Genomic DNA, 24,202 nt, shown 5'->3' with positions numbered 1-24,202 from the left:
TTTGGCATGTACTTTCCTCCAAAAATGTAACTTCATTAATTCAGCCGTGGTGAGCAGGGTATCTATAGATCAGTGAAAAGTAAATATGAAAACACATTCTTTGGCTTGGCGCCTGTGGCTCAAGTGGCTCATACACTTGAGTTGGCGGGTTCGAATTCAGCCCTGGCCCACCAAACAACAATGACAGCTGCAACCAAAAAAAAAAAAAAAAAAAAGCCGGCATTGTGCAAGTCCCTGTAGTCCCCACTACTTGGGAGGCGGAGTTAGGAGAATCGCTTGAGCCCAGGACTTAGAGGTTGCTGTGAGCTGTGATGCCATGACACTCTACCCAGGGCGACAGCTTGAGGCTCTGTCTCAAAAAAAAAAGAAAAGAAAAGAAAACACATTTTTTTAATGGTGTACTAGCAGCAGTGGATGGAAGCATGGAATGTAGAAGGATTTCTTTCTTTTTTCCTTTTTTTTTTCTTTTTTTTTGAGGTAGAGTTTCACTTTGTTGCCCTTAGTAGTGCTGTGGCATCATAGCTCACAGCAACTCAAACTCTTGGGCTCAAATGATTCTCCTTGCCTCAGCCTCTTGAGTAGCTGGGACTACATGCACTCATCACAATGCCTGGCTATTTTTTTAGAGATAGTGTCTCCCTCTGACTCAGGCTGGTCTCCAACCCACCTCAGCTTCCCAGAGTGCTAGGATTACAGGCGTGAGCCATGACACCTGACCCTTTCTTTTTCCTTTTAACAAAGCTGAGAGACATGGAAGGTTTTCAAAAGGAGTTTAGTATGAAGGATGTTGTATATGTTGTTGCTGATTCTTAGACTACAGTAACTAAAGACAGAATTGTGCATATCTGTGCAAATCTTTGGCCTTCTATAGTGTTCAGTGATGAACACAGTGGTGACTTTTTTTTTTTTAATTTTTTTTTTTTTTTTGTAGAGACAGTCTCACTTTACCGCCCTCGGTAGAGTGCCGTGATGTCACAGGACTCACAGCAACCTCCAGCTCTTGGGCTTCTGCGATTCTCCTGCCTCAGCCTCCGAGCAGCTGGGACTACAGGCACCTGCCACAACGCCCAGCTATTTTTTGGTTGCAGTTTGGCCAGGGCTGGGTTTGAACCTGCCACCCTCGGTATATGGGGCTGGCGCCCTACTCACTGAGCCACAGGCACCACTCACAGTGGTGACTTTTAAGGATTCAAATGTCAAGGGAAAAAGAAAAAGATATCTAACCTCCGTACATAATACAGAAAATATGCCACCAGAGTCTGTCAGGAAATGGAAAGAAGTAGATATTGAAGAAGTTTTTAACATTGATAATCAGGCTCAGGTTGTTTATTCATTGACTGATGGTGAAATAGCCAAAATGGTTTTGAATCAAGTAGGTGATCATGATGATAATGACAATGAAGATGCCATTGTTAACATAGCAGAAAGAGTGCCTGGAGACAACATGATGAAAATGTGTGATAAGCTTATTGAAGGACTAGAGCAGCATGCATTCATAACAGGAAATCATGTCCGTTTGTAAAATCAGAGCCCTCTAATTTAAGACAAAAAGTACTATAAATGAGGTACATGACTCTGGAGGAAACATTTTAAAAAGCCACCCACAGAATGCCTCCTCATCCGTAGGAGACCCACTTTCTGGTTCCTCAATGGCTTCTGATATTTCCTTTCACCTAAAACAAAACAAAGCAAAACAAAAAACCTTGTTGTTTGTTTTTGCTATTGTTTTAGCCGGTACAGGTATTTCATTGACGCTACTGTGCTGCCTAGTTACCCAGAATACATTCATTATGTTTTCATTGTATTAATGGTATGTCATATTTTTTATTGTTAAGTACTTATGGGTGAATAAGTGTAAGAAAATGATTGCTTATTGGTAGCATATAAATTCAGAGTCAGATATGATGGTGATGCCAAACAATCATCTTGTCCCCTTGAGTGGCTGAGATAGTGACATCATTTTTTTTTTTTTTTTTTTTTTTGAGACAGAGTCTCACTATGTTGTCCTCGGTAGAGTGCCATGGCATCCCAGCTACAGCAACCTGAAACTCTTGGGCTTAAGTGATTCTCTTGCCTTAGCCTCCCAAGTAGTTGGGACTATAGGTGCCTGCCACAATGCCTCGCTAGTTTTTTGTTGCAATTTTCATTGTTGTTTAGCAGGCCTGGGCCGGGCTTAAACCCACCAGCCTTGGTGCATGTGTCTGGCATCCTACTCACTGAGCTACAGGAGCAGAGCTGACACCTTTGATTTTGATAGTTCAATATATGCAAACTTGATTTCATGTGTAAAATTATTTAAATTGTATAAAAATTACCTTTAGGCTATGTGTATAAAGTATATATTAAACATTAATGAGTTTCATGTTTAGACATGGGTCCCATCTCCTAGGTGACTCTCTATAGATGCAAATATTCCAAAATCTGAAAAAATCTGAACTCCATAACACTTTGGTACCCAGCATTTCAGATAAGGGATGCTCAACCTATACCTATACACTCTTTGAAACACTTGTAATATCTATAAAACAAATATCGGGATTCATTAGATGTACCTTAATTCCTGGAAAAGCAAAATTTCCAAAATACCTAAGTAAATAAAATTTAAATTTAACGTTTTCACAGGTGCTGGAGAAAATTTGGAGAATACAATGGCAGCCTTTCAGCAGTAAGTGTGTAAAAAGATATTCCTTTTTTTTATAGTTTATCTTTCAAGTGATTATAATTCACACAGTGCAGATAGTATACACATAGCATCTATTTGTGATAGTTGTTTCTATTTTATTAAATGTACTTTTAAATTTAGTTAGTCTGAAGTGTTGCTAAGAGTGTTTGGTTTCTGAATTACTAAAAAACTAGATCAGAGTTTCGGGTAATCAAAAGATTTTATAGTTCCAAAGCTGAAAGAAGACATTTATAACAAGGAATGCACTGTGTATAATGCTAATTAGTTTTGGAGAGAAAGAGAAAATGAAACAACTGTTACATTGGCTGCTATTTATGAATAGAATTATGTGTCTTTGTATGCATTAATTTTTGCACAGACCTGAACCAGCAATCTGATTTCTATCTTGGAAGCCTCATAAACATTGATCTTATTTTTTAAAATAAGGTAAAATTTTTAAAAATCCTATTATAAATTATAAATTATTCATATTTCACATAGATGTCTTTTTTGGGGGAGGGGAACAGGGTCTCACTTTTTTGCCGTTGGGAGAGTGTTGTGGCGTGATAGCTCACAGCAATCTTAAACTCTTGGGTATAAATGATCCTCTTGCCTCAGCCATCCAAGTAGCTGGGACTACAGGTGCCCACCAAAGTGCTCAACTATTTTTAGAGATAGGTTCTCACTCTTGCTTAGGCTGATCTTGAACTTGAGACCTCAAGCAATCTACCAGCTTCAGTCTCCCAGAGTGCTAGGATTACAGGCATGAACCACCTTGCCTGGCCCTTCGTATAGATGTCTTTTAGAGCACCTCACAGTTTAACAGGAGGAAACACAGGAATGAAAACTTAATAAAACCTTGTTCTTTGTCTGTGATTATCATCAGTTTATGGTAAGGGACAAGAACACTATTTTCTTTGCTCTCAAAAATAAAGCAAGGAATGTGAAAAGTTAAACCCAATGAAAGGTATTATCTATCCATATTTAATAAGAAAAAATATTTTTTTTGAGACAGAGTCTTACTGTTGCCCTTGGTAGAGTGCCATGGTATCAGCTCACAGCAACCTTAGACTCTTGGGCTCAAGCAATTCTCTTGCCTCAGCCTCCCAAGTAGCTGGGACTACAGGCACTCATCACACTGCTCAGCTATTTTTAGAGATGAGGTCTTGCTCTTGGTCAGGCTGGTCTCGAACCTGTGAGCTCAGGCAGTCTACCCGCCTTGGCCTCCTAGAGTGCTGGGAGGGATTACAGGCATGAGCCACTGTGCCTGGCCGTATTTTGTTAGTTTTGTTTTGTTTTATTTATTTATTTATTTATTTATTTATTTATTGTAGAGACAGAGTCTCACTTTATGGCCCTTGGTAGAGTGCCGTGGCCTCACACAGCTCACAGCAACTTCCAACTCCTGGGCTTAAGCGATTCTCTTGCCTCAGCCTCCCAAGTAGCTGGGACTACAAGCGCCTGCCACAACGCCCGGCTATTTTTTGGTTGCAGTTTGGCCGGGGCCAGGTTTGAACCCGCCACCCTCGGTATATGGGGCCGGCGCCTTACCGACTGAGCCACAGGCGCCGCCCTGTTTTATTTTTTTGGAGACGACCAGAGTGGAGGGTTAATTTTTCTGCTTATAATAGGGATGGGATCTTGCTTTTGCTCAGGCTGGTCTTGAACTCATGATCTCAAACAATCCTCCTACCTCAGCCTCCCAGAGTGCTAAGATTACAGCATATAAGCAGCTAACATAAATATTGTGCTTCAGTATGGTATATACTTGATAGGATGCGTAGTTGAAGGAGAGATAGTAAAAAATATAATGACCAATTAAAACTTAGACTGAGGACTGGGCATGGTTGCTCACACCTATAATCCTAGCACTCTGGGAGGCTGAGGCAGGTGGATTGCTTGAGCCCACAAGTTCGTGACCAGCCTAAGCAAAAGCAAGACCGCCATCTTTACTAAAAATAGAAAAACTAAGGCTAGAGGATTGCCTGTGCCGAAGAGTTGGAAATTGCTGTGAGCTATGATGCCATGGTACTCTACCTGGGACAACAGCTGGAGACTGTCTCAAAAAAAGTAAAATAACTACTTTGTTTTTATGTACATATTAAATATGTACGTAAAGATTGTATTTAGGCACATACTTAGATATACATTTCACAAAGTATATAAATTATGACCTAGAGGTGAAGATGAGAAGATATTAGAGAAATTGTAAATGTCAGTATGGGAAACCTGATTAAGATCAACCAGGAAGGGCAGTGCCTGTGGCTCAAAGGGGTAGGGGCACCAACCCCATATGCCGAAGGTGGTGGGTTCAAACTCAGCCCTGGCCAAAAAACTGCAAAAAAAAAAGATCAACCAGGAAATCAAAAGATACCAAGGCCAGAAGAGTATCATTTGAAGAGAGGAAGAATGTATTTTAAAAATGAGAAATGTAGGGTGGTGCCTGTGGCTCAGTGAGTAGGGCGCTGGCCCCATATGCCGAGGGTGGCGGGTTCAAACCCAGCCCCGGCCAAACTGCAACAAAAAAATAGCCGGGCGTTGTGGTGGGTGCCTGTAGTCCCAGCTGCTCGGGAGGCTGAGGCAAGAGAATTGTGTAAGCCCAAGAGTTAGAGGTTGCTGTGAGCTGTGTGACGCCACGGCACTCTACCCGAGGGAGGTACAGTGAGACTCTGTCTCTACAAAAAAAAAAAAAAAAATGAGAAATGTAGCTGGATGTTGGGGTGGGCACCTGTAGTCCTAGCTACTTAGGAGGCTGAGGCAAGAGAATTGCTTGAGCCCAAGAGTTTGAGGTTGCTGTGAGCTGTGACGCCATGACACTCTTCCTGAGGGCAACATAGTGAAACTCTGTCTCAAAAAGAAAAAAAAAGAAAAAATTATTGCATTTAACAACTTATGAAATGTTCTTTAATGTGATTTATAAAATGCTGCCACAGGACTGGGCAAGGTGGCTCACACCTGTAATGCTGGCACTCTGGGAGGCTGAGTCAGGTGGATTGCTTGAGCTCAGGAGTTCGAGACTAGCTTGAGCAAGAGCAAGACCCCATTTCTACTAAAAATAGAAGAATTAGCTGGGCATTGTGGTGGTGACTATAGTCCCAGCTACTCAGGAGACTGAAGCAAGAGGATCACTTGAATCTAAGAGTTTGAGGTTGCTGTGAGCTATGACGCCATGGCACTCTAGCCTGGGGTAACAGAGTGTGACTATCAATCAATCAATAATTAAATACAAAATGCTTTCATCGGGCGGCACCTGTGGCTCAAAGGGGTAGGGCGCTGGCCCCATAGCCTGGAGGTGGCAGGTTCAAACCCAGCCCCAGCCAAAAACTGCAAAAAAAAAAAAAAATGCTTTCATGAATACCATGTCCCTTAGGTTATGAATATGGCTCTTCTATTATTTCCTTAGGAGCAGGAATCTTTACTTATTGACCCCTTAATCCCTAGCGCGCAGGCTCTGACATGAGTAGGCTATCACTAGTTGCTCACTGAATGAATGGAATGAGGCATTCAGGAATTAAACAGATACTAGCAAAAGACAGATGAAGCAAACAGAACTCCCTCCATAGTAAGCATAGAACCCAAAACTAAGGAATTATATTACATATCCGCACACAGAGTCACTAAGCCCTTGGGTATGTAAAGTATGGTTCTTTTTTTTTTTTTTTTTTGTAGAGACAGAGTCTCACTGTACCGCCCTCCGGTAGAGTGCCATGGCGTCACATGGCTCACAGCAACCTCTAACTCTTGGGCTTACACGATTCTCCTGCCTCAGCCTCCCGAGCAGCTGGGACTACAGGCGCCCGCCACAACGCCCAGCTATTTTTTTGTTGCAGTTTGGCCGGGGCTGGGTTTGAACCTGCCACCCTCGGCATATGGGGCCGGTGCCCTATTCACTGAGCCACAGGCGCCGCCCTAAAGTATGGTTCTTAAGGGCTAATAAACTAGGTTATTACACCAGGATGCCCTTATAAATACCCATGGGACAATGTGATCCCTATGGTATTAAGGAGAAAGAAACAAATTTTATTAGCAATAGCTGGAAATATAAATTGGCAGACAGTCAAAGTAATTAATCAGTGACTTGATTCTCATGATAAAAGAGAGTTGTTTTTTTGAGCCAGAGTCTTACCATGTCACTCTCAGTAGAGTGTTTTGCTATCACAGCTCATAGCAACCTCAAACTCCTAAACGATGCTCTTGCCTGAGCCTCCCAAGTAACTGGGACTATAGGTACCTACCACAACGCCTGGCTATTTTTTTGTAATAGTTGTCATTGTTGTTTAGCAGGCCTGGGCCAGGTTTGAAAATGCCAGCCCTGGTGTATATGGCTGCTCCCTGACCACTGAGCTATGGGCACTGAGCCAATTTTTTTTTTTTTTTTTTTTGAGACAGAGTCTCACTTTGTTGCCCTCAGTAGAGTGCCATGGTGTCATAGCTGACAGAAACCTCAAACTCTTGGGCTCAAGCAATTCTCTTGCCTCAGCCTCCCGAGTAGCTGGGACTACAGGTGCCCACCACAACACCTGGCTATTTTTTTTCTTTTTTTTTGTAGAGACAGAGTTTCACTTTATTGCCCTCTGTAGAGTGCCGTGGCATCACACAGCTCATAGCAACCTCCAACTCCTGGGCTTAGGCGATTCTCTTGCCTCAGCCTCCCGAGTAGCTGGGACTACAGGCGCCCGCCACAATGCCTGTCTATTTTTTTGTTGCAGTTTGGCCGGGGCTGGCTTTGAACCCGCCATCCTCGGTATATGGGGCTGGCGCCCTGCTCACTGAGCCACAGGCACCGCCAACACCTGGCTATTTTTGGAGATGGGGTCACTCTGGCTCAAGCTGGTCTTGAACCTGTGAGCTCAGGCAATTCACCTGCCTCAGCCTCCCAGAGTGTTAGGATTACAGGCATGAGCCACCGGACCTGGCTGAGTTTCTACATTTTCAATTAAAAATAAGAGTATAAGAACAATACCAACAATTTCTTTTTTTTTTGAGATTGAGTCTCACTGGGTCCCCTTGGGTAGAGTGCTATGATATCATATCTTACAGCATTCCCAAATTCCTGGGCTCCAGTAGTCCTCCTGCCTCAGCTTCCTGAGTAGCTGGGACTACAGGTGTCTACCACCACCCTGGCTAATTTTTCTATTTTTAGTATAAATGGAGTCTTGCTCCCCTGCTCAGGCTGGTCTTGAACTCCTGAGTACAGGCAATCCTCCCACGTTGGCCTCCCAGAGTTCTAGGATTATAGGCGTGAGTTACCACATCTGGCCATGAGTAATATTTAAAGAAATTTTAAAATCCAGAGAAATAATTCTGTGACTCTAAAGACTGCTTTTTTTTTTTTTTCCTATTTATTTCTGGACTTTAATTTCATGTGTCTTTGGCTTTAATAAGCACACAATTGGCAAACAAATGTTCCCTTTTAAAGGTGAATATATTTTAGAAGAGGACACCTAATGTTAAGGACTTAATCATTTAGGTCAAAGAACCAGGATCATTTTTTTTTTGTAGAGACAGGGTCTCACTTTATGGCCCTCGGTAGACTGCCATGGCCTCACACAGCTCACAGCAACCTCCAACTCCTGGGCTTAAGTGATTCTCTTGCCTCAGCCTCCCAAGTAGCTGGGACTACAGGCGCCCGCCACAACGCCCGGCTATTTTTTGGTTGCAGTTTGGCTGGGGCCGGGTTTGAACCCATCACCCTCCGTATATGGGGCTGGCGCCTCACCGACTGAGCCACAGGCGCCGCCAGAACCAGGATCATTTTATTTGTTTATTTTTGTCTAACTGGTAGTCATCGGGACATTATGGCAGGAGGATGAGGTGTTACATAAGAAGTGGGGGAGCAGGTGGGCCTGTGTGAAGTATTGTAGTATGATATGTTGGGTAGCACAGCAGCCTCATTACCATGGCAGTAAGTGGCCATGTTTTTAGAATGGGATGCTGATGGTGGCAGATCCTTAGAAGTAGGTTAAGTAAAGGAAACACGATTCTCTTATTCTTGGTTCACTTAGAATATTTTCACATGAATAAGTCAAAATAAGTGATGGTATTGAGATATTTTAGTATTATAGGATGTTTTTGGATTTGTAACTCTAAATTATTACATCTGATGCACTTAAGTTAAATGTTTACTTAAATTTCAGAATGTCCTTCTTCTCTTTATTTCTTCAGTGCAGTTACAATTGGAACTGATATGCTAGAATTGGACTGCCACATCACAAAAGATGAACAAGTTGTAGTGTCTCATGATGAGAATCTAAAGAGATCAACTGGGGTCAATGTAAATATCTCTGATCTCAAGTACTGTGTAAGTAAATATGCATGATAAACTAATGTCTAATAGATATTAGGACCTGTAAGATTTTTAAAACCATGAATGCCAGGTATTGCTTAAATAAGTAACTGTTTTTAATGATAGTGGTTCAATAATGAATGTCAAAGGAAATATGAAAAACTATTCTGACTTCCAATGAGGATCTATGTTATATACCAGTGCATCTATGGAGACTTACTTTTATGAATACTTTAATAAAATTACCAAAGTCCTTCCATGAGAAATGAAGGCCAAAAAAAGAAAAACAAAAAGTCCTCAGATGTAAAACTACTAGAGTTAAACTTGTTCGAAGTATTCTATGTATACTTTATTTTGTTCAGATTAAAGACATTTATTTGTTTTAGTCTTCAGGTATAGGAAAGCACTATTTAAAAATTTGATCGTGGCTGGGTACAGTGGCACACACCTGTAGTCCCAGCTACTCAGGAGGATAAGGGGAGAGGTCCCCATGAGGCCAGCAGTTCAAGGCCAACCTGAGCAATGTAGCAAGACCCTTTCTCTAGAAAATAAAATTGGCTGAGTGTGGTGGCTCACACCTGTAATCCTAGAACTCTGGGAGTCTGAGGCAGGTGGATTTCTGGAGCTCATGAGTTTGAGACCAAACTGAGCAAGAGCGAGATCCCATCTCTTAAAATAGCCGGGCATTGTGGTGGGCGGCTGTAGTCCCAGCTACTTGGGAAGCTAAGGCAAAGAGGATCACTTAAGCCCAAGAGTTTGAGGTTGCTGTGAGCTGTGACACCACAGCACTCTACCAAGGGCAACAAAGTGAGACTTTATCTCAAAAATAAATAAATAAATAAAATAAAAATAAAATAAAATTTAAAAAACCTAATCATAATAGTTTACATGGTCTTTATAGCAAATACTGACAAATGGAAGGAAAAATAATGCCTAATTTCACCACCTAAACAAAACTTATTTTGACTTGGTGCCATGGCTTACACCTGTAATCCTCTTTGGGAGGCTTAATGTCGGTGGATTGGTTGAGCTTGGAAGTTTGAGACCAGACTGAGGAGGAGTGAGACCGACTCTTCTAAAAATAGAAAAATTAGTCAATGGGCTCAGTGGCTTATGCCTACAATCCCAGCATTCTGGGATGCCAAGGTGGGTAGATTGCCTGAGCTCACAGGTTCAAGACCAGCCTGAGCAAGAGCAAGACCCCGTCTCTAAAAATAGCTGGGCTTTTATGGCGGATACCTGTAGTCCCAGCTACTTGGGAGGCTGAGGCAAGAGAATTGCTTGAGCCCAAGTTGGAGGTTGCTGTGAGCTGTAACACCATGGCATTCTACCAAGAGCAACAAAGTGAGACTCCGTCTCAAAATAAATAAATAAATAAATAAATAAAAATAGAAAAATTAGCCAGGCACTTGTAGTCCCAGCTACTTCGGAGGCTAAGGTGAGAGGATTTCTTGAGTTTGAGGTTGCTATAAGCTATGATGACTCCACACTATAAACATCTGCACCAGAGAAGTACTTTTTTCCTCTTCTCTTTTCCTTTTTTTTTTTTGGCCGGGGCTGGGTTTGAACCCGCCACCTCTGGCATATGAGACTGGCACCCTACTCCTTGAGCCACAGGGGCCACCCTCCTCTTCTCTTTTGATAACTTCCGTAGAAGTGGTACATTTTTTACCGTAATGAACATACATTGATGCATTATTATTGCCCATAGTCCATAGTTTATATTAAGATTCATTCTTGTGGGCGGTGCCTGTGGCTCAGTGAGTAGGGCACTGGCCCCATATGCCGAGGATGGCGGGTTCAAACCCAGCCCCGGCCAAACTGCAACAAAAAAATAGCCGGGCGTTGTGGCGGGCGCTTGTAGTCCCAGCTGCTGGGGAGGCTGAGGCAAGAGAATCACGTAAGCCCAAGAGTTAGAGGTTGCTGTGAGCCGTGTGACGCCACGGCACTCTACCCCAGGGCGGTACAGTGAGACTCTTTGTCTCTACAAAAAAAAAAAAAAAAGATTCATTCTTGTTGTTATAGATTCTTTGAGTTTAGGCAAATTTATAATGACACATAGCCACTATTATACTATCATACAAAATGGTTTCACTGTCCTAAAAATCTTATGTGCTCTGCTTATTTAAAGCCTCCTTTTCCTCATCCCTTGGCAGCCGCAGCTCTTTTTACTATCTCCTTAGTTTTGCCTTTTCCAGAATGTCATATAGTTGAAATCACACAGTATTTAGTCTTTTAGATTCCATGGTTATATTTTGTGAACATTTTAAATGACTGGAAATATAGTTTGTTTGTTTTTTTCTGAGTGGATATATAGTTATTTTTAACCATTCCTCTGTTGTTGAATATTGGATTAGTTCTAAGTTTTCACCATTATAGATAATACCACACTGAACATCTTTATGAGTAAAGATAAAACTTTCTGTATCTTCAGATACATATATAAAGATGATTATATAAAGTTATTTATAAAGATATAAGTAAAGACATATTTATAGGCCAGGTATGGTGGCTTATACTTGTAATTCCAGCACTTTGGGATGCCAAGGCAGGAGGTTGCTTGAGGTCAAGAGTTCAAGACTAGTCTAGGCAACATAGTGAGAACCTGTCTCTACAAAAAAAATTTAAAAAATTGGTCAGGCGCAGTGGCTCATGCCTGTAATCCTAACACTCTGGTAGGCTGAGGCAGGTGGATTGCCTGAGCTCCCAGGTTCGAGACCAGTCTGAGCAAGAGCAAAACCCGTCTCTAATAATAGCCAGATGTTGTGGCAGGTGCCTGTAGTCCCAGCTACTCTGGAGGCTGAGGTGAAAGAATCGTTTGAGCCCAAGTGTTTGAGGTTGTTGTGAGCTAGGATGCCATGGCACTCTACCAAGGGCAACAAAGTGAAACTCTGTCTGTCTCCCCCCCAAAATTTAAAAATTAGCCAAGTGTGATGGCTGGTACCTGTAGTCCCAGCTACTCAGTAGGCTGAGGTAGGAGGATTACGTGAGCCCAGGAATTCAAGGTTGCAGTTAACTGTGATCACGCCAGTGTACTCCAGCTTGGCAACAGAGTAAGACACTGTGTCATCAAAAAAAAAAAAAAAAAAGGAAGATGTTTATAAGGATATACATATAGGACTGGGCACGATGGCTCACACCTGTAATCCTAGCACTCTGGGATGCCAAGGTGGGTGGAATGCTTGAGTTCATGAGTTCGAGACCAGCCTGAGCAAGAGAAGACCCTCTCTCTACTAAAAATAGAAAAACTGAGGCAAGAGGATCACTTAAATCCAAGAGTTTGAGGTTGCTGTGAGCTATGATGATGCCATGGCACTCTACCCAGGGTGAACAGTGAGACTATCTCAAAAATATACATATATATGGGCAGCGCCTGTGGGCTCAGTGAGTAGGGCGCTGGCCCCATATGCCGAGGGTGGCGGGTTCAAACCCAGCCCCGGCCAAACTGCAACCAAAAAAAATAGCTGGGCGTTGTGGCGGGCGCCTGTAGTCCCAGCTGCTCGGGAGGCTGAGGCAAGAGAATCGTGTAAGCCCAGGAGTTAGAGGTTGCCGTGAGCCGTGTGAGGCCACGGCACTCTACCGAGGGCGCTACAGTGAGACTCTGTCTCTACAAAAAAAAAAAAAATACATATATATAAATATTTATATTTATTTACATAAAGATAAAGTTTTCTTTATATTAAATATTATTTCTCCAATTGTCCTTCTAGAAGGGAAATTGCTGGGTAAAAGAATATCTACCATTATTGGACATTATAATTATACCAAAACTTTGTTAATTTGCTGGATTAAATTTTAATAAGCTTCTTTGATTATTAGTGAGTTTAAATATTTTTCTTTTTAATTGAATTATCCATTCTAGACATTTTCTACTGCATATTTTATTTTAATTTATTTTATTTGTGAGACAGAGTGTTATTGTCTTGCCCTTAGTAGAGTACTGTGGCATCATAGCTCACAACAACCTCAAACTCTTGGGCTCAATAGATCCTCTTGCTTCAGCCTTCTGAGGAGCTGGGACTACAGGCACCTGCTACTGCCCAGCTATTTTAAGAGACGAGGGTCTCACTCTTGCTCAGGCTGGTCTTAAACTCCTGGGCTCAGGTGATCCACACACCTCAGCCTCCCAGAGTGCTAATTTTTTATGTATTATTTAGAAAAGGTCTAAATTTGGGCGGCGCCTGTGGCTCAAGGAGTAGGGCGCCGGTCCCATATGCCAGAGGTGGCGGGTTCAAACCCAGCCCTGGCCAAAAAAAAAAAAAAGAAAAGGTCTAAATTAAATAGGAAAGATTTTTTTCCTTGTAGGTGGTAGAAGTAAGTAAGCAAATGGTTAGTTTGCTGTTGGGAATGTTCTGCTAAAGGATGCCCTAGTGAAAAACAAAACATATGTGGTATTTTGCTCTTTTATTTTGAAGAAGCAAATCTTCACTTTATGTCTTTTTTTTTTTTTTTATTGTTGGGGATTCATTGAGTGTACAATAAGCCAGGTTACACTGATTGCATTTGTTAGGTAAAGTCCCTCTTTCACTTTATGTCTTAATATAAGGCAATAAAATATTTCTTATTTTTTGAAAGCTAACTTTTTTCCAATAATATCTTTTAAAGGAACTTCCACCTTACCTTGGCAAACTGGATGTCACATTTCAAAGAGGTAATATTTTTCATTTGTGCCTTAAACATTTATCCTGAGAAGCACATGTGTGTTATCTTGTAAGGGTAAGTTCTTACTAAAAGTGCTGGCCTCTAAGCTTGTTCTCTTGTGCCTACAAATCTGAAACCTTGATAGTCATCATCCAAGTCGGAGGTGATTAGGCTGAAAGATTTAACTGGTTGATTCTATTTAAATTCATATGCCCTTAATTTAAACCGGAATTGCAATTACAAAAGCACTGATATTATTGGAGTACATTGTACGTCTATACCTTCAAATTCTAGAATACTGCTATACCTTATAGTAGTCATCCATCAAAAATATAACAAAGAATAAATAACAGACCAGGTGGGCGGCTCCTGTGGCTCAAAGGAGTAGGGCGCCGGCCCCATATGCCAGAGGTGGCGGGTTCAAACCCAGCCCTGGCCAAAAACTGCAAAAAAAAAAAATAATAATAACAGACCAGGTATGGTGACTCATAGCTATAATCCTAGCACTTTGGGAGGATGAGGCAGTTGGATTGCTTGAGGTCAGGATTTCAAGACCAGCCTGAGCAAGAGTAAGACCTTGTCTCTATAAAAAATAGAAAAATTAGCCAGGTGTGGTGGCATGGGCCTGTAGTCCCAGCTACTAAGGAGGCTGAGGCAACAGGATCACTTGAGGCCAGGACTTTGAGGTTGCACTAAGCTCTGATGACACCCCTGCACTCCAGCACGAGTGACACCATGAGTCTCAAAAAAAAAAAAAAAACAACAACAACACTAAGCAGGGCTTGGTGTAGTGCCTCATGCCCATAATCCTAGCACTCTGGGAGGCTGAGGCAGGAGGATCCCTTGAACTTAGGAGTTCAAGAGCATCCTGAGCAAGAGTGAGAGCCCATTTCTACCAAAAATAGGGTAGCTGGGTGTTGTGGCAGGCACTTGTGCCTTGGGAGGCTAAGGCAAGAGGATTGTTTGAGCCCAAGAATTTCAGGTTGCTTTGAGCTAGGCTGTCACCATAGCACTCTAGCCTAGGCAACAGAGGGAGACTCTGTCTCAAAATGAATAAATTTTCTAGTACTTTCTACAGTAAGTAGAAAAGAGGAGCCCCTTTCAGATACTTTCTGCTTCTATAACATTTGATTCTGTCATTTAGCTGCTCCATATTTTAGATGATTGAAGAGACTTCTGTCACTCAAATAAACAATTTTCTAGTCCACTTAGCAATTTTCTTTCTTTTAAGGGAACATTTCTCACAAGAAAAATGTCCCTTGACCTAATTTATTAGTCACTGCATGTTAGAGTGGAATATATACCACTTTGAGACACAGGTGCTGAGCAAATAGAGACTCCCTCATCACAAGTCAGCCTCATGTTTTGAATGATTCAAATATATAATCCAATAGAACTATAAGATGCTATGTCATGGACTTAGGTATGGTTTGCATTTAGTTGAAATTTTGGATAAATGTCAAGGATCTATCCATATTAATTTTCAAAAAGAACTGCAACTTCCATGAACTAGATTTAAAATTGACCAGTGTAATTTCTCATTTATAGGGAAATTTTGGAAAGCTAAATAAAAATCAGAAAAATTTAAAAACTGGCTATCTATAAGGGATATTTAAATCTCATGTATGTTTGACTTTGCTTTCCATGTTAGTATCATTAAGCTGTGTTCATTTGAAGAAATATTTTTTCATTTTGCAATTTATAGGATTATATTTGCCAAACTATTATAGCATTTGAGTCAATTTTGCATTTGTGAAGGTTAAGAAAATTTTAGAAGTGAACTTTTTTGTATTTTTCCTTTTTTGAGCAATTCTAAAGCCCCACAAAGATCAAAAGATCCTTTGAGGAAAAAAATGTTTCACCTTTTTTCTAGTTTTATATTGGTCTCATAAAGTCATAAAACTTTTGAATGTGAAGAGACCTTTGAGACTGCCTAATGCAAATTAACTTCATCAAGTGTATACAAATAAATGAAAATGCTAGAACTTTTTTTTTTTTTTTTGAGATAGAGCCTCAAGCTGTCACCCTGGGTAGAGTGCTATGGTGTCATCATAGTTCACAGCAAGCTCCAACTCTTGGGCTCAAGGATCCTCTTGCCTCAGTTTTTCTATTTTTTTAGAGATGGGGTGTTGCTCTTGTTTAGGCTGGCTCCAACTCGTGAGTTCAAGCAATCCACCCACCTCAGCCTCCAGAGTGCTAGGATTATAGGCATGAGCCACTGTGCCTAGATAAAATGCTAGAACTTGAAACTACATCTCTTCTTTACCAGGCCAGTATTCAGCTATACCATATTGCTTCTCCATCTGAACAGTCTCCTCAAATGCTATATTAATAGCAATGCCAAGTACTCTTAAGTTTCAGACAACTGTAAAGAATAAGCTTTCAGGGCGGCGCCTGTGGCTCAGTCGGTAGGGCGCCGGCCCCATATACCGAGGGTGGCGGGTTCAAACCCGGCCCCGGCTGAACTGCAACCAGGAAAGAGTAAGCTTTCATTTCATATTGCATTAAACACATACCATAATTAACTTTGTGTGTGTGTATATATATATATTTGAGACAAAATCTCACTCTTTTGTCTGGGCTCAGAACTAGTGCCATGGCTCAGAATTAGCTCACAGCAACTTCCAACTCCTGAGTTCATGTGATTCTCTTGCCTCAGTCTCCCAAGTCTGCAGGCCCACCACAATGCCTAGCTAATTGTTCTACTTTTTAGTAGAGATGGTGGTCTTACTCTTGCTCTGGCAGGTCTTGAACTCCTGAGCTCAAGCAGCCTCCCAGAGCTCTAGGATTACAGGTGTGAGCTACTGCCCCCCCACGCCAATAATTAACTTTAGTTGATTCCTCAAATGTGAAGTTGAATGCTTTTGAAACAGACTAGTAAATAGCCAGCTGAGAGCAGTGGCTCATGCCTATAATCCTAGCACTTTTGGGAGGCCCAGGAAGAAAGATTGCTTGAGACCAGAAAGATTGCTGGAGACCAGAAGTTCAAGATCAGCCTGGGCAATACAATGAGTATTCTACAGGAAAAAACAAAAAAATAGACTAATAAATAGTAGTTTGAAAACTTAATTCCAGGTAGTCAGAAAGTTGTTTGTTTTTTTCTGTCCTATCCTCCTGACTAAAACTCTTACTTTTCATTAAGTGCCAGAGAGAAAGACTATTCAGAGGAATACAAATTTCAAGCCTCTTGCTCTCTTTGTGGTTCACAACTTTGCTGAAGAACTAATTAAGTGTTCTCTGTTAAAGGGTTCTTTGATGTGTCATAGGTACATTAAAAAGGAAATGTAAAGAACATAAAAAGTGTTAAGCGGATAATTTGTTATTTTCTTCCTGCTTAAGTGAAAGTAGCTTTGTTTCATGGAAAACATATAATTTGGATAATTTAAATTTGATGATAATTATCAATTTTAAAGTTCTAGCATGGTATAGGGGCCACTGTTCCATCACCCTTCACATCCTATAGCATACTCCTTATCTATGTTTCCTGTTTCCTGTTATTTTCCTCTTTCCTTTGCCTAGGCCACCATTTCCTAATTGTTTTTCCTCTACCAGAAAAATACTGGGACAGATCATTCTTGCTGGATGAGCCATCTAACTTACATATCTTCACATTACTTTAGCACATTTTTTCCTTAATACACAAGACATATGCAAGAATCAAATTAGAAAACTTTAAAACAGACAAAACTAACTTTGGAACAGCAATATAACACATATAAGTATTAAAACTAGCTGGGCATTTTGCCATGCACTGTAGTCCCAGTTACTCGGGAGGGTGAGGCCTGAGGATTTCTTTTTTTTCTTTTTTCTTTTTTTTTTTTTTTGTGGTTTTTGGCCAGGGCTGGGTTTGAACCCGCCACCTCCGGCATATGGGACCGGTGCCCTACTCCTTGAGCCACAGGCACTGCCCGGCAAGAGGAGTTCTTAAACCTAAGAGTTTAAAGTTGCTGTGAGCTGTGACTACATAACTCTACCCAGGGCGACAGAATAAGACTGTCTCAAATTTTTTTTTGTAGAGACAGAGTCTCACTTTATAGCCCTCGGTAGAGTGCCATGGCATCACACAGCTCACAGCAACCTCCAACTCCTGGGCTGAAGCGATTCTCTTGCCTCAGCCTCCCCAGTAGCTGGGACTACAGGCGCCCGCCACAACACCCGGCTATTTTTTGGTTTGCAGTTCAGCCGGGGCCGGGTTTGAACCCGCCACCCTCGGTATATGGGGCCGGCGCCTTACCGACTGAGCCACAGGCGCCGCCCCCCAAATTTTTTTTTATTTATAATTTTTGAATCATGTACCCTATGGTAAGTTTATACTTTTTCAGTTATAAGCGCTAGACATGCATCTCAAGATAGCTCAAGCAAAAAAGAAATGATGAATTTCTTTCTTCTCATAATTAGAAAGTCCATGGTTAGTGCCTTTAGCCATGACTAGTTCTAGTTGCTAAGGCAATAACTGATCTCTCTTCATTTCCATTTCTTGGTTCTGCTTGGTCTACGTTAGCTTTGTTCTCAGGGACACCTTTTCTACATAGACTTTTGGCAGCACGTGTAGTATCCATTCACCTAAGGATTTTAGCAGAACTGTGAGCATGTTGTTATGCTTTAAAAGGTCTCAGACTCATCATGTGCTTACTCTGGGATTAGGGAAGTAGAATAATTGACAGTCCCATCGGAATGACTCAGAGCCCCATCAGAATTACAAGGAAGACGGTAACAGAGTATTTCTTTTCTTTCTTTCTTTTTCTTTTTTTTTTTTTTTATTCACATGCTGCTTTTTGCATGACTTTTTATAAATACTTTAATTTTCTGGCATGGCTATAATTTACTTTTTTTTTTTAATTGAGACAGAGTCTCACTTTGTTGCCCTCTGTAGAGTGCTATGGCATCATAGAACTTTGTGCTAGTTATTCACAGATTAGTGGAACCGAAGTTTCAGATGGAAGGAGAAATTTTTCCAGTAGTTACATAGTATGTCCAGTAAATTATTTAGAGTCAAAAGGTGAGAGGTACCAGAATAGAGTCAGGGGAAGGCAGGGAAAGGGTCTATAAAAAGGAGAGGAGGCCAGTCCAGGAATTAGTAGGCCTTTATTAGAAGAGAGAAAGTGTGGAGTGGAGTCTAACCAGGAGTCAGCTCATTTCACAACGTCAAGAGGCTTTTATTAGTGTAGTTGGAATGCAGGAGGGAAGTCATCTTTTTTCTGCAGAGTGAATGATGCTGTGTCAGGGACCACTGATCTTAGAATCACTCCCTTCTGCCAAAGTGTTAATCTTGCATCAGGGCTTTATCTCTAGTGTCAGCCAGGACCAGGGTAGGAGATTTCTTACGTTTCTCAGAACACTGGCCTTGAAACATTCCCTGAGTGTGAGAAGGGGGTTACTGTAACCATGCCTTTTGGGCTCTGATTTACTTCCTATCACTATCTGTTCTTCCAAGATGGCTATAATCTTGTCGGGGTCATGAGGATTTACAAGGTGTGGGGAGGGAGTTGCTGTGGTCAAGACATTTTATTTTTGGCCTCCTTTTTCTCACTAGCTGTCTCCCAAAATGGCTGTACTCTTGTCAGGGTCATGAGGATTTCTTCCCCACAAAGGGACTAGAGAGGCCAGGGTTGGTGGCTCACACCTGTGATACTGGCACTCTGGGAAGATGAGATGGGCATCTGATCACTTGAGCTCAGGAGTTTGAGACCAGTCTGAGCAAATGTAAGATCCTCATCTCTACTAAAAATAGAAAAACTAGGCAGGCATTTGTTGTGGGCACCTGTAGTCCCAGCTACTTGGGAAGCTGAGGTGTGAAGATCACTTGAGTCTAGAGTTTGAGGTTGCTATGAGCTATGATGACCCATGGCACTCAACCCAGGGTGACAGAGTGAGACTGTCTCAGAAAAAAAAGGGACTAGAGAAAGAGTAAAGAAAATTATGCTTAGGAAATATAAAGAATGATTAAAATCCCCTTCTAATTTTTTTATTGAATAACTGAATCAATATAATTCTTCAACACGTTGCCAAATTAGTATTTACTTGCCTTGCCTGATTGTTATTAATTTCTGAAAGATTCAGTGTTAATACAAGAACACTTTAGAAACAATCTTGGTATCTACTAGTAGGGGGATGATTAAGTTAAAATAATTAAATTATTGCATAGGTACTCAAGGGAGTATTTTGAAACATTTTAAGCTCATAATAGAATAAGATAGTTTTAGTGTCAATATCATGGTTGAGATATTGCACAGTGGTTTTATAAGGGGCTACTACTGAGAAATATGAACAAAGGATGCACAGAACTCCCTGTAATTTTTTTTTAAGTTAGTCAAGGGAAGCAGTGGGAGTAGAGTCTATATTGTTTCTTACAACTGCTTGCAAAGCTCTCAATTAAAAAATTTAATTAATACAAATTTAAATCAAAATTATAAACACAATGTACCAACATAAAAATATTTGTATGTAAAAAGATCAGGTTAAAATCTATAGGCACACTATATTACTACTGTATTGATTTATACATAGGAAGAAAGAGTAGAGAAAGTACACTAAAGGTTCTTTTTTTTTTTTACTGTTATTTGCATTTATTTTATGTTGCATCTATTCCTGTGCCATAAGTTTTTGTTTCTTCAGTTTCTTCTGGGATATCTTTTTCTTCTGTGCTACCTCTTCTTCTGGTTTGGGAACAATCTGTTCCTTTTCAGTAAGGATCATCTCAATGTGGCAGGGGGAGCTCATGTATGGGTTAATGCAACCATGAGCTCTGTAAGTGCGGCGACGCATCTTGGGTGCTTTGTTCACTTGGATATGCTCAATGACCAGAGAATCTACATCTAAACCCTTAAGTTCAGCATTACTCTCTGCATTTTTAAGCATATGCAGCAAAAATTCAGCACTCTTTTTGGGCCACCGACCCTGTGTCCAGCCCCACTGTTTGGCCTGGGCACACCTACCAACTCCACCATTATAATGTCGGAATGGTACACATTGTTTCTTTAAGGTGACATCCTTCAGATACTTGGTGGCTTTTCGAATATGCATACCCTTGATGGCCTGGGCAGTTTCACGTGTGTTCTTAAAGTGAACACGAAGATTTGAGCCTCTTGACTTGCATGACTTTGTGGGGTTTTCTGGGTCAAGTGAATAGCGAACCATTTTCACAGATCACCTCAGGCCGCTTAGGGGAAGAGCACACCCCTTAGGGGAAGGTTCTTAATGATTATATCTAAGTTGTTGGATTGGTTTCTTTTTTTTTTGCAGTTTTTGGCCAGGTCCGGGTTTGAACCCACCATCTCCGGCATATGGGGCTGGCACCCTACTCCTTGAGCCACAGGTGCCACCCCTAAGTTGTTGGATTTTATGTGATATTTTTTCTTTATACTTTTCCTTACTTTGTAAAAGTCCTTTAATGTATACCACACGATAATCTTTCTAATCATCAAAAAAGCAACTCTTTTAAAAATACATTTAAAAATCTTGCTTTTTCAGCATGCCAATGTGAAGGAAAAGATAACCGAATTCCGTTACTGAAAGAAGTTTTTGAGGCCTTTCCTAACACGCCCATTAACATCGATATCAAAGTCAACAACAATGTGCTGATTAAGAAGGTACCCAAGGCCTGGTCTCCCGGGGTGTGTCCCACCTGATTTCACAAACTGAGGGTAGAGCAGATGACTACATAGATTGATAGTGGTCAAGGAAATGTGATATTCTAAGGATCAGTGTTTTATTTGTTTTTCTTCTTGTTCTTTTTTTCTTTCTTTCTTTTTTCCCCCTTAATATTGTTTTAAATAATGCCCTGGTAGAAGAGGTTACTGGAGGACAGCCTATTTTTAGAGTGAGTTGGCATATCTCAGTCATGGATAATAGTAACCTCATATGAACCAATCATTCTGGCGTTTATACAATTACCTTGTAGTTTAGCTTGTTTCATTTGTGGTTTATGTCAAATTACTAAATAATCGTATTCTATTAAATAAATGTAAGTAATTTTTGTATTTTATAAAGTAGTATGAATTTATATATTTTTTCTTCTCAAATTATATGCTATCCATTGGCAAATAGTCAATTATAGTTCTTTTTTTTTTTTTTTTTTGTGGTTTTTGGCCAGGGCTGGGTTTGAACCCGTCACCTCTGGCATATGGGACCGGCGCCCTACTCCTTGAGCCACAGGCGTCACCCTATAGTTCATTTTTTAAGTTAATTGTTATTAGTGGAGTTACAAATATGCATAAAATTTTGAATTTTCACATACAGGTTTCAGAGTTGGTGAAGCAGTATAAACGAGAACACATAACAGTATGGGGTAATGCCAGTTATGAAATTGTAGAAAAGTGCTACAAAGAGGTAAGCTTCAAAAATGGCACAGAATTATCTCTCTTTGTTCTTGTTGTCTATCTATAAATTTTAAGCTCATACAATAATAATTTAAAAATTTTTTTTTGGTTAGGCACAGTGGCTCACACCTGTAATCTAGCACTCTGGGAAGTCAAGGCAGGAGGATCCCTCAAGCTCAGGAGTTTGAAAACAGCCTGAGCAATAGCAAGACCCCATCTCTACTAAATATAGAAAAATTAGCTGGGCAGTTGTAGCAGGCACCTTTAGTCTCAGCTACTCAGGAGGCAGGAGAATACTTGAACACAGGAGTTTAAGGTTCTGTGCTAGGCTGACACAACAGCACTATAGCCTGGGCAACAGTGTGAAATTCTGTCTCAAAAAAATAGCTCAGTGCCTGTAGCTCAGCAACTAGGGCGCCAGCCACATGCACTGGGACTGGCAGGTTCAAACCTGGCCTGGGCTTGCCAAACAACAATGACAGCTACAACAAAAAATAGCCAGATATTGTGGGGGGGGTGCTGTAGTCCCAGCTACTTGGGAGACTGAGGCAAGAGAATTGCTTAAGCCCAAGACTTTGAGGTTGCTGTGAGCTGCGATGCCATGGCACTCTACCCAGGGCGACAGCTTGAGGCTCTGTCTCAAAAAAAAAAGAAGAAGGCAATGTCCATAACTCAGGGTGCCGGCCACACACACCCAGGCTGGCAGGTTCAAACCCAGCCTGGGCCAGCTAAACAACAATGACAATTGCAACAAAGAAATAGCTGGGTATTGTGGTGGGTGCCTATAGTCCCAGATACTTGGGAGGCTGAGGCAAGAGGCAAGAGAATCACTTAAGCCCAGGAGTTTGAGGTTGCTGTGAGCTGTGACGCCACGGCACTCTACCAAGGGTGAGTGAGACTCTGTCTCAAAAAAAAAAAAAAATTAGGATATAAGTAGCAATTCTCAAATGGGAATTCTTCTCTTTGAGAAGTCCTTCCTTCCTAGTAGGGAAGGCAAAAACATGCAAAGTCAACACCATTAAAATTCAAAATACAGGCTTGGCGCCTATGGCTCAAGCGGCTAAGGCGCCAGCCACATACACCTGAGCTGGCAGGTTCAAATCCAGCCTGGACCTGCCAAACAACAATGACAGCTGCAACCAAAAAATAGCGGGGCCTTGTGGCGGGCGCCTATAGTCCCAGCTACTTGGGAGGCTAAGGCAAGAGAATTGCTTAAGCCCAGGAGTTGGAGGTTGCTGTGAGCTGTGATGCCATGGCACTCTACCCAGGGTGACAGCTTGAGGCTCTGTCTCAAAAAAAAAAAAAAAAAAATTCAGGGCGGCACCTGTGGCTCAAGGAGTAGGGCACCGGTCCCATATGCCGGAGGTGGCGGGTTCAAACCCAGCCCCGGCCAAAAACCAAAAAAAAAAAAAAAAAATTCAAAATATAATTTAGGATGTCATTAAGGCAAGTAAATTTTATGTGTGGTAGGGTCTTGTGTAATTCTAAAGTAGCTTATGTACAAAAGGAGAGAATACAGCAATACTGGGCTGGGTGACTTTATCACTAAGAACTTAGAACTAAGACTTTTCCATAAGTAATAATTGTCTGATGGTATTTTCAGATATTATTACAAGGGAGATAATGTACTTGAGGTTTCATGACCTTCTTCAAAAATTTTAAAATAAAAAATAATGATAATATCAAATGTTGGAAAGGGTGCCGAGAAACTAAATCTCTTCTAGATTGCTGGTGGAAGTGTAAATAGTAAAGCCATGCTCTTAAATGCAGTAGAACCTCCATAGTTGACCACCTTCCTTCATGCCCACCTCCTTAAGTTGACCTAATTTTCATAGACCGGACATGGACCACACTGATGTACAGTTGGCCTAGTTTCTTATGTTGACCACCTCTGTATATTGACCAGTTTGTTACCGTTACTTGGGTGGTCAACTTACAGAGTTCCACTGTAATTAGGTGGTAGTTTCTTATAAAACTAAAGATACAGGGCGGCGCCTGTGGCTCAAAGGAGTAGGGTGCTGGCCCCATATGCCAGAGGTGGTGGGTTCAAACCCAGCCACGCCCCCCCAGAAAAACTAAAGATACACTTACTGTAAGAATTAGTAATCTTATCTTGAGCATTTATCCCAGAAAAATGAAAACTTATGTATATAGAAACCTATCGTGAATGTTTATAGCAACTCTATTCATAAAAACAAAATCCTGGAAATAACCCAGATGTCCTTCAATAAATAAATGGCTGGGCGGCGCCTGTGGCTCAGTGAGTAGGGCGCCGGCCCCATATGCCGAGGGTGG

General features: G+C 41.2%; 2 protein-coding genes across 3 annotated transcripts in view; one reads left to right on the top strand and one right to left on the bottom strand.

Moving 5' to 3' along the window:
• GDPD1 (glycerophosphodiester phosphodiesterase domain containing 1) overlaps window positions 1-24,202 on the top strand; it is a 52,989-nt gene that overhangs the window by 18,714 nt on the left and 10,073 nt on the right. For both annotated transcript variants that reach the window (XM_053567799.1, XM_053567800.1), the window contains exons 2-6: window positions 2,623-2,665; window positions 8,828-8,963; window positions 13,554-13,599; window positions 21,060-21,178; window positions 21,828-21,917. In XM_053567799.1, coding sequence (XP_053423774.1) covers window positions 2,623-2,665; window positions 8,828-8,963; window positions 13,554-13,599; window positions 21,060-21,178; window positions 21,828-21,917 — 434 coding nt within the window. The remainder of the gene's footprint in view (window positions 1-2,622; window positions 2,666-8,827; window positions 8,964-13,553; window positions 13,600-21,059; window positions 21,179-21,827; window positions 21,918-24,202) is intronic.
• LOC128569601 (60S ribosomal protein L17-like) lies at window positions 20,149-20,755 on the bottom strand. The gene has a single exon (XM_053567801.1). It carries the CDS (start codon window positions 20,724-20,726, stop codon window positions 20,172-20,174), a length of 555 nt encoding a protein of 184 aa, XP_053423776.1. The 5' UTR covers window positions 20,727-20,755; the 3' UTR covers window positions 20,149-20,171.

This window comes from Nycticebus coucang, chromosome 18, assembly GCF_027406575.1.
Source record: "Nycticebus coucang isolate mNycCou1 chromosome 18, mNycCou1.pri, whole genome shotgun sequence".
NCBI classification, from domain to species: Eukaryota; Metazoa; Chordata; class Mammalia; order Primates; family Lorisidae; genus Nycticebus; species Nycticebus coucang.
The sequence above is the reverse complement of the archived record's forward strand: the minus strand, read 5'-3'. Positions and strand labels throughout refer to the sequence as shown.